The 17,462-nt window shown below is 43.2% G+C and overlaps 1 protein-coding gene across 2 annotated transcripts in view; it reads left to right on the top strand.

Moving 5' to 3' along the window:
• Window positions 1-17,462, top strand: part of UBE2K (ubiquitin conjugating enzyme E2 K) — a 355,329-nt gene that overhangs the window by 220,117 nt on the left and 117,750 nt on the right. For both annotated transcript variants that reach the window (XM_086963963.1, XM_086963964.1), the window contains exon 5: window positions 11,432-11,531. In XM_086963963.1, the coding sequence (XP_086820089.1) occupies window positions 11,432-11,531 (100 nt within the window). The remainder of the gene's footprint in view (window positions 1-11,431; window positions 11,532-17,462) is intronic.

Raw genomic sequence — 17,462 nt, 5'->3', positions numbered from 1 at the left:
ATGACCCCTTAAGCAACCAGGGCCCCAGCAACCAGGTGCTCCTGGGTAGAGAAGGATTTCTGGGGTGGGGAAAGGGGAGCAGGCAGCTCCTACCAAAGAAAAAGTCCTCCAGTCCCCCCAGGTCCAAAAGAAGTCAATCAGCAATCCTGGGGCTGGGCAGGTCCCAGGGAGGCAAGCTTTCCCCTGGGCCCAAGCAGCAGCATACCCCTGGTAGATTCCAGTCAGAAACAAGAACATTTTGTAAGGGGACACATCCACTTTTTATACAGTGAATTCCTTTGTCTCAGGGTGCAGGGTGGGGGAAAAAACAGTCGCAGCTGGTTTTGGAGCACTGTTGTGTGCTCAACCACCCTTTCCTTTCACTGGCCAGGCGAGGGACATTAGATGCATCACAGGGGGCGGAGCCAACATTGTATGGGGGAAAGCCCAGCCCTATTCAGGTCCCAGGTGCACCACTCCCTCACATCACACATGCTAATCTCAACACTCACCACCGGGGCAGACCTATGGAGCCTGGCACACCAGCCAGCTCCAGCCAATCACAAGCCAGCACATTCACTGCACAGACAGGCACACTTCTAGAAGTGGCACTTCCATATTAGACACAAACATGCTGCACGCATCATTGTGCAGCATTCAGTCACACGAGTTTGCACATACCAGACTCGAGCCTGCACACCCCACGCATCAGGAACTACCAGGGACACATACATTTCCCATGCATTCCTATGCGAGGGCAGGCCTATCTCACTACACGCACTCAGAGTGCGCACGCACTTTCCACTGGGACACAGTGAAAGTGCGCAGAAACCAAGACATCACTATAATTATTTAATAACACCAGGCAAAAAGTTCTGGGGTGAACCTGCCAGAAGGGCCAAGTCCAACACTATCTATTTCTATCTATCTATCTATCTATCTATCTATCTATCTATCTATCTATCCATCTATCTCTCCATCTATCTCTCCATCTATCTCTCCATCTCTCTCCATATCTCTCTCTCCATCTCTCTCTCTCTCTATCTCTGCATCTATATCTATATCTATCTATATCTATCTATCTCTCTATCTCTACTTCTATATCTATCTATCTATATCTATCTATATCTATCTCTCTATCTCTCTATCTATCTCTCTATCTCTCTATCTCTCTATCTCTATTTCTCTCTCTCTATATATATATATATATATATATATATATATATATAGAGAGAGAGAGATCTATCTCTCTATCTAGAGATCTATCTCTCTATCTAGAGATCTATCTCTCTATCTAGAGATCTATCTCTATATCTAGATATCTATCTCTATATCTAGATATCTCTCTCTATATCTAGATATCTCTCTCTATATCTAGATATCTCTCTCTATATCTAGATATCTCTCTCTATATCTAGATATACACTAACGAAGGCTAACGCCGAAACGCGTCTTGTTTATTTGTAATTAAAAAGTTTTCACTGCTACCCCCGGAGTGCTGTGTTCCTTTCCGACTGAGAGGATTTTGATATATATATATTCACTGAAAGACCATAGGTTTGACACCAGTTATAGTTAGCTGGAAATTTTACTGACATAAAACCAATGAAATTCCCACGTTATAATTAGTTGGACTCACTATAACTTGCGCTCCTGCAATGCACTGCTGAGGACGTCACATATTACATCACTCATGACCTGGTCAGTGACATCACTGATGACACCATCCAGTGAATGTGTGTCTTTTTGAAAAATAAATGTTTTATATATGTATATGTAAAGGTCGATGGAAGAATAAATGTTTAAATAAGTGTCTAAATGGATTTTTTCTTTTAAATTGATTGGTTACCTGGCTTATTAAGTGTATCTTAGTGAATACATATATTAGCGAGTATTTTTTAAATATTTAAAAGTTTGTATCAGTGTTTCACTTTGTGTATAAGTGGCTGCATGGGTTGGTGAGTAGCTACATGTGTGTGTATATGGGTTATTAGATGTTTTTTTTAGTATCAGTATGAGTATCTGTATGGTTTGGTGGGGGTATTACTTAGCACATAGATGCATCAATGACTGACTCACTGTATGTGTTTTGAAGACCGCATATGTGCAGGACTGTATGGGTGGATGAGTGTGTGTGTTAGTGAGTGAATGACTGTCTCACTAGTGTCTTTATCAGTAACTACATATGTTTTAATCTAGTATATGTCAGTGTTGATGTATATAAGTGAGTATATGTGAGAGTGAGAGATTGAAAGAGTTCCTCTTTATTTAAGTATGTGTTTCTATAAGTGATTGTTTAAGAGAGTAAGTATGTGTAAGTTTCCTTAGAAGTAATGTGCTAGTGAAGTAGTGTGGCTCACTGGTTAGAGGCGGCAGACCCGAGAGCAGAGGACGGCCCGGGACCAGGGTTCGATTCCCGGCGCGGCAGGTTTCTGGACCAGGGTCAGCGGACTCGATAATTCTCTCGCCTCGGTGCCCACTCTGATCAGCGATCACACTCTGCAACTCTGGGCATTAGCTTGCCTCATCTTCACTAACGGCCCCACCAGACTGCCGGGGATGCCTGGTCTCACCCTGGAGATACCCATTAAGGGACCATCTCTCAGGGAAGCCAGGAAGGGTTTCGCAGCGGTCGAAGCGCCTTGGGACCCTACGGGTAAGTAGTGCGCTATATAAATGCCAATACATTTACATTTACATTTACACTGTGTGTGTATAGCTGTATATGCAAATCAATGGATGTTCAACAGTTTATTTGCATGTGTGAGTATGTGTGTGAGTAACTTTTGGATGACTGTCGGTGTGTAACAGAATGTATAGGTGTTTCACTACATATGATGAGTGAATATATATTTGAGTGACTATATAGAACTGTTGGTGAATGAATGGATGTGTATATAGATGGTGGAATTACTGAATTGGTTGTTGTAACTGGTATGGGTTTCTCTATTTTTTTGAAAATGTTAGTTTCTATTTTTGAATGTGTTTCAAGGTTTACATTGCACTGAAAGGAGGTCTCACTGTCACAAGGATGGTGTTATCAGTGATGTCATGAGTGATGTCACTGACCTTGTCATGAGTGATGTAATATGTGACGTCATCAGCAGTGCATTGCAGGTGCGCAAGGTATAGTGAGTCCAACTAACTATAACGTGGGAATTTCATTGGTTTTATGTCAGTAAAATTTCCATCTAACTATAACTGGTGTCAAACCTATGTTTTTTTCAGTGAATTTCATAGGTTTTGTTAATGCTAATTCCTAACTATATATAGGTCCTTAAACCTATGTTTTTGTCATTGAATTTCAAAGGTTTTTTTAATTTTAAATTTCTATTGCTATGAAATATATTTTTTTAAATGAATCCTACATTGTATATTTATGTAATACTATTTTTTTTATGTATATTGAGTTTAAAAAAAAAAAAAAATCTTTGCCCTGGAGCGCTCCTGGTGCGCGTACCGGTGAGCGCACCGGAAAGCGCAGTCTTGCTGCCTGCCCCGGTGCGCGTACCGGTGAGCGTCCCGTTTGCGCTATTGCCGCGAACGAAAACATCATTGTGACGTATCGTGTAGCCACGTCCGCGTGATACGCACGGCGTAAGCGCGCCCGGAAGCACTCTAGCGCATACGATCGCGCTACGTAAGCGCCCTTGGTCGCGTAGCGTAAGAGCGTCTGGTCATGCGACCTAAAAATAACACTTTTCATTGCTTCAAGACAGTTTTGGTTTCCAAATGATGAAAGCCCGGGTCATATGACCTGAAAATAACACTTTTTATTGGTTCAGGACAGTTTTGTTTTCCAAATGATGAAAGCCCCCACCTGTTTTCCTCATTCTCACTTTGTTCCTTGACTGAGGAAGACCTGTTTGTGAGAAATGGCTACAGTAGCAGCAGGAGCATCTCAGCCACCACCACCACAAGGACCACCACAACACCACAGTGGTGGAGATGAAGAAGAAGAGGAGGAGGAGGAGGAGGAGGAGGAGGAGGAGAGGCGCTACCTGCCAGAAGATACTACCCCCTACAAGCCAAAGGAGCACATTGTCTGGGAGTTTTTTTAAATCCCAAGGGGCCTCAAGAAAGTGAATGCGCCAAAGGTTACTTGTTTGATCTGTGGCACTGTACTTTCAAGGGGGAACCCTGCCAAAAAATATTCTTTTGGCAACACAATGATCCGCCACATGCAACGCCGGCAACCTAACAACTATAGTGCGGCAGAGGTCCGAGAACTGACCAGAAACCCTCCGCAATCTTCTCCCAGCACCTCCCAAAGTACCCAACCCACTCCATCGGGACCAAAGACAAGGGAGATGGTCCCAAACATCCAAACCCAGTTTGGAAATTTTAAAATAGTTTGCATATTTTGTGGGAGTACTATTTGCTATGGTGAGCAAAGTGTTCAACTCATCAACCGTGCTGGTGACAACCACAAGTGCCCAAAGAAACCTTAATTTTTTCCTGATTTCTTTTTTTTTTGCTCCAGTTGAGCCGTTTACAATTCCCTGTTTTTTGTTTGTCCCCATAAAAATTCCCAAAAAATATAAAATTGTTCATAAAAGCCAAAAAAAGTACAAAATGTTCCAAACAATAAAAAAATATAAAACCACAAAAAGAATAAAAAAGTTCTTTTTAGAACTACCTCCAATTTATAAAAAAAATGCTGCATTTTTTAAAAATCTGTCATTCTTTTTTCCCCATGGTACGCTCCCCGGTGCACGTACCTGGCGCTCCTCCCGCGCAAATCCCAAAAAATTATTGGGGGTTTTTTTGCCCCGCGGGGCCCTTTTATAGCCCCCACATCAAACCTAGGGGGTCAGGGGGGGTCTACCCTACCCCCTTTTGGTCATTTCCCCCTTTGTTTTTCCCACCTCTTGTGACTCTATCCTACCGAGACACAAGATGGCGTCCGCTCCGGACTTTTTGGAATGTTGACAGACACCCGAGAGCCAATCAGCTTTCCGCTCGCTTACTCGCGTAGCGCGCTGGAGCGCGCCCCGGTGCGTGTACCAAGGCGCGTTTATAGATATTAGATATAGTGATATGCTGGAGAAGGTATATCGACGACCTCTTCCTAATTTGGAGGGGGTCTGAACAGTCAGCTCTGGAGTATATTAAGATTCTGAATCAGAATGATCTTAACCTGTATTTCACCTATACATTAAGCAAGAGTGAGGTCAACTATCTAGATCTCAGAGTTTTCGTTGATGCAGGCAAAATCCAGACCGCCCTCTTTAGAAAAGAGACGGCGGGCAACTCTGTCCTCCACGGACGCAGCAGCCACCCGACCTCCCTGGTTAAAAGTATCCCCTACGGGGAACTGTTGAGGATCAAGCGCAACAGTTCTCTGGAGAGAGATTATACAGAGGCCGCTCAACAAAGCGTTAAACGCTTTAAATCTCGCGGCTACTCTGTACCTACCCTCCATCAAGCTGAGAAGAAGGCAGAGAAAGTCAACAGAGATACCCTCTTACAGGACAAGAAGGTGGGCAGCCCAAAAGGAGGGAGTGGTATCATTAGACTTATCACTAACTACTCAGTGGCAGCTAATAAGGTGAGAGCCATCATGGCCAAGAATTGGGGGATCCTGAAATCCGATAATGTAATCGGAAAGGACCTACAACAGCACCCCATGATTACCTTTAGGAGATTAAGATCTTTAAAAGACAGACTAGTCACTAGCCACCTACTGAAGGGCAAATCCAAAGGAGAACTGCAGTCGATGCATGGCTCGTATCCATGCGGGAAATGCAAAGCCTGCAGTAATAGTCAGAGGATATTGAGCTACCAGGTGCCACACAGGGACTCTAAAATTAAAATCAACAAGTTTATCACTTGTTCGACCACATTTGTGGTATACTGCTTGAAGTGCCCCTGCGGACGGATGTACGTAGGAAGCACTACGAAAGCAGTTAAGTTGAGAATCTTAGAGCACCAACGAGCCATTGCGAATAAAGATGAAAATTATCCAATGGCCCGGCATTTTGCAAGCCACCACAATAGCGACAGGACAAAACTCCGCTTTTTCAGCCTAGACTGCATCCCTCAAGACATCAGGGGTGGAGACTTAGAGGCGACTTAGACGCTTGGAGTCTCGATATATTATCGACCTCCAAACGAAGTCACCAGGAGGACTTAACGCAGGGGAGGAGTTACTATCACACCTATGAACACTTTCCCTTGTTTCTGAACCACGCCACTGTCTGTAGTGTAATTTCTTTTTTACTTTATATAAGGCGTAGTTATTACTTGGTCTACAGAAGAACAAACAACCCCCCCCCCCCCCCCCCCCTCACACCCCGTTCCTTTAGTTAGGGTTTATGTTGTGTGGTTTTGTTAACATTGGTATCTGTGTTTATGGCCATCCAGGCCTCAATTGTTACCATAGATTAAAAATTCACGGGGATTGGGTCATTTCAACTGTCTACCAATACGAGTATAAGATCAGTTGAGCAATGAATTTTTTCGCTGAAGTAGGAATTTGTGTTTAATTAGCCCATCCAGGGCTCAATAAGCTAATAACACGATAATTGAATGTTTACAAATGTACAGTTTACTTTCATTGCTCACAAATGTGGAATTCGAATTGTAAATAGCGTTATTTCATCGTTTCAAGATGGCGCTTTCATTTGTATGTTTGAACCCTCTTTTGTTTCAATGAATTTAGCCTTATCAATTGCTGCACTGCCGACGCCAGCTGACACTGACGAAGGCAAGTGCTGAAACGCGTCTGATACCATTTTCTTTGCGCAAAATAAACCGAACTTGGTTTAATATCTGCTGTGAGTGCCGTCTTGTTGCTTTCTGCTGCCGGTTCCCGGTCGCAGAGTTGCGGAGCTTCGAAAATATATATATATATATATATATCATTTTTTAAAAAATTTTTTTTTTACCTAAATTACTCAAAATCCACTGGAGCACATATCTTGAGACATAGCAAAGGCACATCAGGCTACCAGTCCCTACAATTTTGCCAAGTTTGGTGGAAAACCATTCAGACGTTCGGTCTAAAAGTGAGTCCAACCACCCTATGGAAATTAACATGGGGAAAACACGTTTTGGCACCACCCTTTTATCTCAGCCCCCACTTGACGAATCCCCCCCAAACTTTCAGGGAAGGAGCGGAGTGCCACGAGGCAAATTTCAGGAAAATTACAGGCAGATCCCTCAATCGGCGCCAAAGTTATTCCCAATAGAATGTTGCGGTTTTCCTATAGAAAAGAATCCTAACTATAACTACCTACTGGCGACCGCCAGTAGGATGTGTGTGTGTATATATGTATATGTATATGTATATGTATATGTATATATATATATATATATATATATATATATATATATATATATATATTCCTGTACGTTTGTTTCCCAGTGTCGGTTTTCAGAAAAAAGATTGGCTGGCACACTGGTATCCGTTTCACAAATTTAATAACACCAAACCCCCCTTACAGAAGCGTTTCGCCTTTGCAGGCTTCGTCAGTGTAACGTTTGTGCATAGTTAGTGTCGCCATTTAAAACCATTGGCCCAATCCATTTCATAAACATAGAGAAAGGACAATTAGTACAAAAAATCCGATGCCCACCTTGTAATGTGCAAATTACATTAAAAACTGCAGGCTAAATAATGGCGACTAAAGTGAAAAGTGCATAGTGCTCATTAAAACCTTTTAACGTAATCACAATTTATACATATATTAAATGAATTCATTTAAACACAGCAAAAAAAAAAAATCATTTGATCAGCAATTGAATTATTTGTACCAGGTTATTAGTCAATATGCATGATTTTAGTTATTCAGCCCTGAATGGGCGGTTTCACAAACAGTGCAAATTAATATATACCAGGCTCGCAGTTCATTGGAAAAATGGGGCATGTTAATCAGTTTGTAATTCATATTCTTCCCATTATTACCAAATATTACTGACAATACAGGAGTTATAAATGAACCCAAAGTTCCTCATTATTGTTCAGTCCCCACGGAGTCATGGTTTTTAAACTGATGATGTACTTTGACTCCAAAATTCGTAGGGACTTCTCCCTGTCACCTCCCCATTCTAATTTGGGCGCTTGGTCGATGCAATAGAAACTAAGTTTTTCCCACTTGCTCTGATGGTATTGAGCAAAGTGGCGGGCAACAGGATATGATTTATCCTTGTTTGTAATTGCCCGCATATGTTCAAGGATCCTTAGTTTCGCTGGTTTGATAGTGCTGCCGATGTATCGCAGCTTGCAACGACAGGTGAGGCAGTAGACAGTGTATTCTGAATTGCAATTCAGCAATTGTTTTATTTTTATATTGGGTTTTTTATCACCTGTGCGATTGGGGTATTCAGATACTTTGTCACTAAATCTGCAGGCCTTGCATTTTAAACAAGGAAAAAAGCCAACTGATTTTGAGATTTTGATGGGTGGGACCGATGATTTAAAATGACTGTGGACCAGGTGGTCTGCCAAAGATGGACATCTTTTGTGAGTAATTAATGGTTTTTTTGGCAGATTATTTTTCAAGACTCTATCTGCAGTGAGTATGTGCCAGTGTTTCTGGAAGATGTTTACTATTTCACCCAAAAAAAAAAATAATTATATATATATATCTATCTATCCACCATTACCGGGAAAGAGATCATCGGCTGTCGTGGGCGGTCCGAGTCTGGTAACCGGTATCCCATTAAATTTGCTCAAACACACTTCCTGATAAGGACGAGGCTCGGACAGCCGGGTTAACTTGCAAGTACAATTTATTTAGGCAAGTAGAAAAATTAACCCGTTTCGCCATTACTGCTTATATGTGTGTATATATATATATTTTAATATTACCTTCTGGCAGTCGCCAGTAGGTAGTTATAGTTAGGATTTGCTACCAAGGGAAATCCGCAACATTCTATTGGAAATGACTCTGGCGCCGGTTGAGGAATTTGCGTGTAATTTTCCAAAATTTAGGCCAGCTCCGCTGTGCTCCTTCCTAGGAAGTTTCGGGGGGATTCGTGAAGTGGGGGCTGAGAAAAAAGAGGGGTCCCAAAACGTGTTTTCCCCATGTTAATTTCCATTGGACGGTCTGACCAGTCTACAGCCCAAACCGCTGAAAGAAATTATGCCAAACTTTGCAAAATTGTAGGGACTGGTACGCAGATGTGCCTTTGCTATATTTGCTGAAAATTGCTCCAGTGGTTATTTTGAGAATTTACTTCAAAAACATATATATATTTATATGCGCGCTTCGACCGCTTACAGGTACGCGTACCGGGGAGCGCACCCGGCGCGCTACGGGAGTGCGCGAGCGGAAAGCTGATTGGCTGTCTGGTTTCTGTCAACATTCTAAACAGTCCGGAGAGTCCGCCATCTTGTGTCGAGGTAGAATCGAGACACAAAAGGTGAAAAAGAAAGGGGGAAATAATTAAAAGGGGGCAGAGTAGACACCCCCTGACCCCCTAGGTTTTCTGAGGGGGGCCTAGAAGGATTGAAATTTTTGCCGGGTAAACGCTGGGTGCGTTCCAGGGTACGCTTTCTGGTACGCGCTCCCTGAGCGCGTAACGGGGAAAAACAGTGAAAGAAAATAGTTTTTAATAATAATTTGGATTGCTTAGAGGTAGGGTAGCTCTAAAAAGAGCTGTTATGTGGGTGATATGCTCTTTCACCAATCCCCTCAGTAATACTGAAACTGCAGAGTTATACAGCAAAACTTATATTCATGGTACAGCATTGGCTAAGGCATTTGTGGTATCATGACCACTTGCAGTGGTCCATGGAACCTCACAGAAGATATTTGTGCAAGGTGGATCTGCTGACCACAATTCAGGGGCAAACTCCACTCCCAACTTTAACATCATTGAATTTGGCAGCACAGCTCATGAAGTCACAGTACTGCCATTTAAATCATCCACTGGCCTGCATGAACATCTTGATAGAAACAACATGTCCCTCCACAGGACTGTGCTATTTCATGAAATGGAAAAGATTCTGCATTTGGTATCGGGATCATGGGATTAATCTAGTCACCTGTCAGAGGAAGTTATTATTTAGCCCAAGACTAGCTTTAATTTGCACCAGTCTTCTTTTAATCTAACTGCAGTTAAAACCTACAGTAAAGTTCCAAATCAGCTATCTTTTTTAATAATTGCCTGTCATCAAAGACTTTTTGAAAGGACTCTATGTTCCTTCCAATTAGACCATCTTCTCCGCCATGGGAGTTGAATATTCTGTCAAAGCTTTCCTTTCTGACCAGATACATACGTCAATTTTGAAGAATCTCTTGGAAGACAGCTTGCCTAGCTGCCACCACCTCCTCTTAGTGAGTGAAGGAATATCACGCTTTATTAGGAGTTGAGCCCTTAACAGTTTTTCACTGTTAATAGGGTAATGAGAACTAATATATCCTTCTTTCCAAGAGACCTTTCTTACTTTCATATTAATCAAGCTATTACTTTGTCTACTTTCTTTCCCAGTCCTTCCTCAGAAGTAGAACAAGCCCCCCATTCAGTAGATATTAGAGAAGTCTTTCACTTCTACCTAAACAAAACAAAGGGCTTGAGGAAAGCAAACCAACTGTCTAACTATGGCCAAATCAGAGAGTCTAGCCACATTGTATTTTCTGTTTCTTTAAACACTTGTCTATCAATAAAGGTGCAGCGATGCAGAAGAAAAGGTTACTTAACTCGTAGTTATAGTTGTGCCTTCATTGAAGTTCTAAATAAGCCACCTGCCTCCCCGGCTGGGTGAGGTTGTGCATTTGGAAACAAATATAGCCCATATTTCACAGTTTAAAAAAAAAAAAGCACACAAAAAACTGACTTTGTTAAGCTGGGGCCAGTGGAGTGCATCATGGGTAGAGGAAGCTTCTTGAGTCTGAAACGGGGCACATTTTCTTACCTTACAAATGTAAGCTTCTCAGACTGCATTTTTTGCCTACGTTGTTATACACTTTGAACCTCTTGCACATTAGGTGCTGCAATGCAGGTTTGAAATAGCTCATTAGGGGTTCATTTCCTTATTTCCAGGAAAAACATTAACATCAGGCTGTTACAGGGTGCTGGACATCATAAGGGCAGATGAACACTGACATCCTTTGTGACATTTTAATGACACTTCATTTATGGAAAGTACTCTGGGGCTGCGTATGCAGTGGGGAATTATTCTAGCATATATAACTTCAATGAAGATTCCTACGATAAAGAGCTAAGACTACAAGTAACCCTTTCTTCTTTACTACAGAATTGATTTTCATCATGACACCCTTTATTTTTAATGTTCAAAATCACACTGAGCTTATTTGTTGTAAAAAGGTTACTTTTTGTTCTCCAGTGTTGGTAGATAATTTAATACCCTATCTGTAAAGTCATAATATTTCTTGTGTGATTTTGAGTCGTTTGAAGAATATTAATGTCCATCCATGTGCCACAAAAATATGAGGGTATAACTAGGCAATAAATCAACCAATACGTTTTATCTTTCTTTTAGGGCAGCGGCTATGACCCTGAGGACGGTCTTGTTATCCTTGCAAGCCTTGTTGGCAGCAGCAGAACCAGATGATCCTCAAGATGCAGTAGTTGCAAATCAGGTAAGTCAGGGGCACTGTGGTGTTTTTCAAATGCTTTTCCACACACACACATCAAATGCTTAAATCACTAACATTTGAAACATTGCCTTACTTTCCCTGCTGCCACTGACTTAGTAATTTGGTGTAAACGCGGGTACCCATGTTGATTGTTTACTTGTTTAATTAAAACTAGGCGAACAAGAAGTTTAGTGTTGATAATAAATCTTAATGCATAGTAAAGTTGTGTTATTATGAACTAGTACTGCCGGGCTGTTTTTTTTTTGTGTTTTTTAGTTTTGTATTTGATAGATTCCACTGTTGTAATATCAAACATTCAGGTATCTAGCCACATGGATTCATTGAAAATCCAGCTTGGGTGTTAGCTGCGATTCGATTTCACTCTTAAAAAAGAAACATGCAGGACATGGTGATGTGTTCATGTTATAAGGTAATTTAGCTGTGGGCTTGTAGAAGGAGTTTGCCTGGATTGAAAATCAAGAAGCCTTCCTCAATAAAATCATTCTCTTTGAAGTGTTTTGACTACTGTTAGATTTGGGGGTCTCTGGTTGGCACAGGTAAGGACTTGTGACAAGCAGGGACCCTCTCCACTAGTCAGGATAAGGGGATTAACCTCTTAAAATAACCCCTGCTCACCCTCTAGGTAGCTTGGCGCGAGCAGATAAGACTTATTCTCAGAGGCGTTATAGGTTAAGCATTTGTGAACACACACATTAACTCCGGAACAACACCACAGATGGACACCACACTAGGTTTGTATAAATAATAATGATCTTTTATGTAAAGGCTTAGCACAAGACCAAATAACGTCAAATAATCCACAATACTTATTAGCAAAAGAGTTCATGTTTAAATGCGTAGTTTTTCAGTTCTGTGCGACTCGGTCCCTTGGTTCCGCTCGTACAGCAATTGAAAAATGAACACGAGTCTAATGCGGGCAGCGGACGCTTCCGTCCGGGGCGTATTAGGATGGGGGTTCGAGGCGTACACAGTACCTTTGATTCGAACAGGGGGTGATGCAGCAGCGTTGTCGATCCTTACGGTGCGAGCCCCGGCTCGTGTTCAGTCGTTGATGCGAGGCGTAGGGCGGGGGCCGCGTAGAGTAAGGCGGACGGTGCAGGCTACGAGACCTTTCCTTTACGATGCGGCGTACGAGCCATCCCGGACAGCGCGGTGCGAGGCCAACAGTACGCTGCAGGTGTGCGAGCCGTACTCGGCTCTGCGGTGCGCTCGTAACTTCAATGCCAGCAGTGCGGCTCGAAGGGGAAGGGTGAAGCGGTGCGGGGCCCTTTTTACGGTGTGAGCTACGGTTCGTGGGGGAGCGAAGTTGCTTTGTTCGGGGCAGACACCTGGCACGGGGATTCACAGCAGTGAAGTCTTCGAGGCGCACACAGATCGCAGTTCCAGCGTTACTGGGAAATCAGCTTTTCCAGCAGCTCTCTTTAAGGCGGTGGAAGTCCACTAGTCCTGGGACTTCGTTCAGGGGGAAGCTCACCCACAAGCCCTTGGAGATCTTTAAAGCACAAGTTGAGCAAAAGTCTTTTCCAGTCTTTTTCCTCACCTTTAGTAGCAAGGCAACCACTGCAGGCAATCCCCCGCCAGGTCAGGGACAGTACTCCTCCTTACAGCTTTTCCAGTTACTTCTCGTCAGGCAGAGGTTCTTGTTTCAGCAGGATCTGATTTCTTGGGCTCAGGGACCCAATACTTATACCACAAATCTTTTGTTCTTTCAGGCCAGGGGGCCTTTGCCCAGTTCTGGAGTACTTTGTTTACAGGACTCTGGCTTGTCTTTTCAGTGTGCAGGGCAGAGACATCAGATGCTCCCCAGGGGGTGGAGCCAGCATTGTGGTGGAAAGGCACAGTTCTATTCAGAGCCCAGGTGTACTCCTCCCACCCATCTGGATGTAAATCTCTCTATTCACCACCGGGCTGCCCCAGCCTGTCTCATGGAATTCCCCAGCCCTGTCACTCACAGAAACCAGACAGCAGATGCACATCCTCGCCGAGGCGGGCTGAAAAGGTTAGGCAAGCAAATACCTACTTTCTAAAAGTGGTATTTGCAAACACAGAATATTAAAATAAACTTTACTAAAAGATGTATTTTATTATTCTGAGTTCAGGCATACCATGTCCCCTGAGTCTGTTAGGATCAAAGAATGTAACAATTCTACAGCCCATTCTGGCCTATGAGAACAGATAGCCTTGCAATAGTGAAAAACGAAAATGGCTGTAATTCACTATTAGGACATTCCACATACATCTGGGCTTTGTCCTACCTTATACTTACAATGCACCCTGCCCTTGGGCCTACCATAGGGGTGACTAATATGGAGTCAAGGGAAGGTTTAGGGACTGGCAAGTGGGTGCACTTGCCCAGTCAGCATGACAGTACCAGACTGTAAGCAGGCTCTGCAATGGCAGACCTTAGACACATTTTACAGGGCTGCTTCTGTGAGTGGCACAACCAGTGCTGCAAGCGCACTAGCAGCATTTGGAATTAAAAGCCCTGGGCACTCCTGGTGCACTGTACTAGGGTCTAACAGTAACCCAAATAAGTCAATCATGGAATCCAATCAATATAGCAATTTACACAGGGAGCACTTGCACTGTGGCACTGATTGGCAGTGGCACAGTGCTCTGAGCAGCTAACACCAGAAAAACACATGAGGCACAGTAATAAAAAGTTGAAGGGAGACCCACGCCAAGGTGCCAGGTCTAACAACTACCTGTTTAGAATGTCGGATGATATACAAGAAGAATGTCTAACATTTTTGAAAGTTAAAACCGAAATGATCAAAACCTCGATCTCACAAATGATATTAGCAAGAGGGTCAAATGTTTGGACACTGTGATATATTGAAGATGGCAAAATAAAAGCCATTCTCTTATGGAAAGAAACAGCCACTTGTAATGTCCTTCATGCCAGGAGGTGGTATGAGCAAAATTTTAAGTCGAAAAATGTTACTCATAAAGAGAAATTAACCTGAGTAGAAAATCAGAAAGATGCTAATTTGGATAAAGATTTTGCAACTGGGGATGCCTTGAACATGTGCTTGTGAAAGCACACGAAAAATAAACAACAATCACAAGTGAAGATCTGGTAGTAACAAAGAAAATATAGATGTTGAAGAGGAAGATTAGACCAAGCTTACACTGTCTTCAACAAACAAACAGAGCATATCACTAGGATATTCCAAGTTATTGGCTTGTCATACAAGACAATCCAAGCATTGGAGCACAACTTAAAATACGACCTTCAGGAAGGTTCCTTCAGCAAAGAATACGGGGACTCCGTCATTTTCACAGTCTGACTGAAAATTTGATGAGTGCAATAGAAGAAAGGGTTAAGAAATGAGGTAGCTGTAAAGGACATACATGGGCTGTTAATAGCTCTATTCTTAAATTCTTAAATTCTCCTTTACTGCATGTTCATGCTTCTATATTCTAGATTAAAGTTTCTCTATTCCACATTCACAGAGCTGCCTCCTGAGATGTTAGTATTTTGCTACAATGCCTTTAGCTTGATGCAGACTAGGAGAGCAACCTTTTTAAAGAACACTACATCACGATGCATTCTGTCCACAAACCAGCTACTTTATCTATGACTCAAACTTTATTCTTCTATTTAAACCTGTAGAGCACTCTGCTGACTTGGTTAGGGATGTGCTATAGAAATGCTGCATACATACAAGATACCCTTAAACTTTGGTCCTTTCCTTAGATGTCCAGATGGACACCACAGCAAGAAAGGACACCGTATGGCATTCAAACAGTGATTTCACTCTGTCACAAATGCTCAGTCTCCCAGGACGGTGTGGATGGGACAAGAGGAGGCAACATGGGCACTGAGAAAGCAGGCAATGTTTCCATGAATATAGATAGATAACATGTTTCTTAGCTGTCCAAGTTAGTGGGAAAATAACATGTTTTAGTATTCATTTATATTGAAGGAGCGTCACAGGAGAAGCATACACAAAGAACAGATCAGTGACATTACTGAAAGTAGCTTAACCAAAGCCTAATACACAAAATAAATCGCATCCCAGCGTCAGTCACAGGTCAAAGCAATACAATGAGTATAGGTGTATAACCCCTCTGCAAACCCATCCAAAGGTGGGGGGGGACCAAAAGAAAAGGGGAGAAAGAAGCATGCCCACCCTAAACCCCAACCTATCCCCCTACCCGACCCTCCCTAACCCACCCCTCCCCACGGTCTCAGTCCATAGAGTTTGAGCCAAGCCTTCATATTCTCCCCTTTTTGCCATCGCCCGTGTCAGAGAGACTCAACAGTCTGACATACCGGGGGCAAGAAACCTTGCGAAACTCTGAAGACAACAGGGACAAAAAGGGCTGCAATAATTCCGCATATTTCTCTCCCTTGCCCGATATTGTCAAAGTTTTTCCATGCCTAGCACCATCCATAGGCGGTGGAGCCATCCATGCATCGAGGGCACCGTCTATGTCCGCCAATGAACCACATTGGTCTGCAATGCTGAGCCCAGCGCAATCGCGATCAGGCGACCTCTACGGGAGCGCAGTGGATACATTAGAGGGTTTGTAAGCCCCAGTAAGACATACGATGGGAGGCAAGGAATCTCCGTGTCGAAATGTGAATCCACCTCATTCAACACCTGTGTCCAATAGCCCCGAAGATGTCTGCAGTCTCAGAGCAAATGCACCAGAGTCAGCAAAATGCATCCTTGGTGCGATCCATTTCATTAAGCCGTTCAGGGGTGTAAAACCAATACGTTACAATTTTGGTAAGAGTATCTGTAAGCCCCATATGGTAAGCGGAATGACGCGCCCTATAATAAATGCCGTTCCATCCTGTACGAGAAAGGTCCTATCCAGTTTCTTCTCCCAGCGCGCCCTACCAGCATTGTAGACGTATGCGTATTTATTCAATAGCATCTTGTACAAATCAGAAATTAACTTCTTGTCGGTCTTACGGGTGATTAACCAATATTCGTATGGAGTAAGTAGTCTATCCGCTCCAGAGCGAACTTGCTCACTAAGGGCCCAGTGACGTGCCTGCATGTAACGTAATCTTTCCCCCTACGCCAGTCCATAGTCCTGGCGAAGTTGAGCGAAGGAAATCACCCCATCTGTTGCATAAAGATGATAAAGGAATCTGCATCCCGCCGCTCGCCATCTCCCGAAGGCCACGGCATCTAACCCTGGCATGAAGTCTGGGTTATCTAAGATCGGTGTAAGTGGGGACGGAAAGGTAGTAAATTCGTGGTAAGTATTCGTCCTATCCCATATCTCCAACGGAACCCTAGTGATATAGGAGGCATACAAATTGGGGGGTCTGTGGTGCTTAGGTAAAAGGGAATTTCCTGTGAAGGTCTGCCTGCCACTGCCTGATCTTGAAAAGCCAGTGCTTTTCTGACTCCCATCTGCTCCATTCCACCAAGAGACAGAGCTGCGCCGCCTGGAAATATGACGACAAGTCTAGGATGCCAATCCCCCCCCAGCTGAAGCATTGCTATTTGGAGTTTAAGGCATGACTTCTTCCTGTTCCAAATAAATTGGGCCAGTTCAGATTGTGTCTGCTTCATCCAGTCTTTGGGAGGAGCAGGGAGATAGTGCGGAATAGATATAAAACCTGTGGCAGAACCGTCATTTTTATTGCTGCAACCCTACCCAGCCATGACAAAGGGTAGTGTTTCCACTGCCCCAATTCCTTCCGAATTTTGGCTCGTAACTGAGCGTAATTGATATCTACCGTATCTCTCAAAGAGGGGGCCAGCTTGATCCCTAAGTAAGGAACCGCCTCAGTCGCCCATTGAATGGGAGACTCTGTAGCAAGTAGTTCTCCGGTGCCCTTCTCCAGAGACAAATCAAGTGCTACCGATTTGCACAGGTTGACCTTCAAACCGGAGATCCGGCCAAATGCATCCAGATCAGCTATACAAGCCGGTAAAGCGGTCG

Source organism: Lissotriton vulgaris, chromosome 3_2 (assembly GCF_964263255.1).
Source record: "Lissotriton vulgaris chromosome 3_2, aLisVul1.2, whole genome shotgun sequence".
NCBI classification, from domain to species: domain Eukaryota; kingdom Metazoa; phylum Chordata; class Amphibia; order Caudata; family Salamandridae; genus Lissotriton; species Lissotriton vulgaris.
The sequence above is the reverse complement of the archived record's forward strand: the minus strand, read 5'-3'. Positions and strand labels throughout refer to the sequence as shown.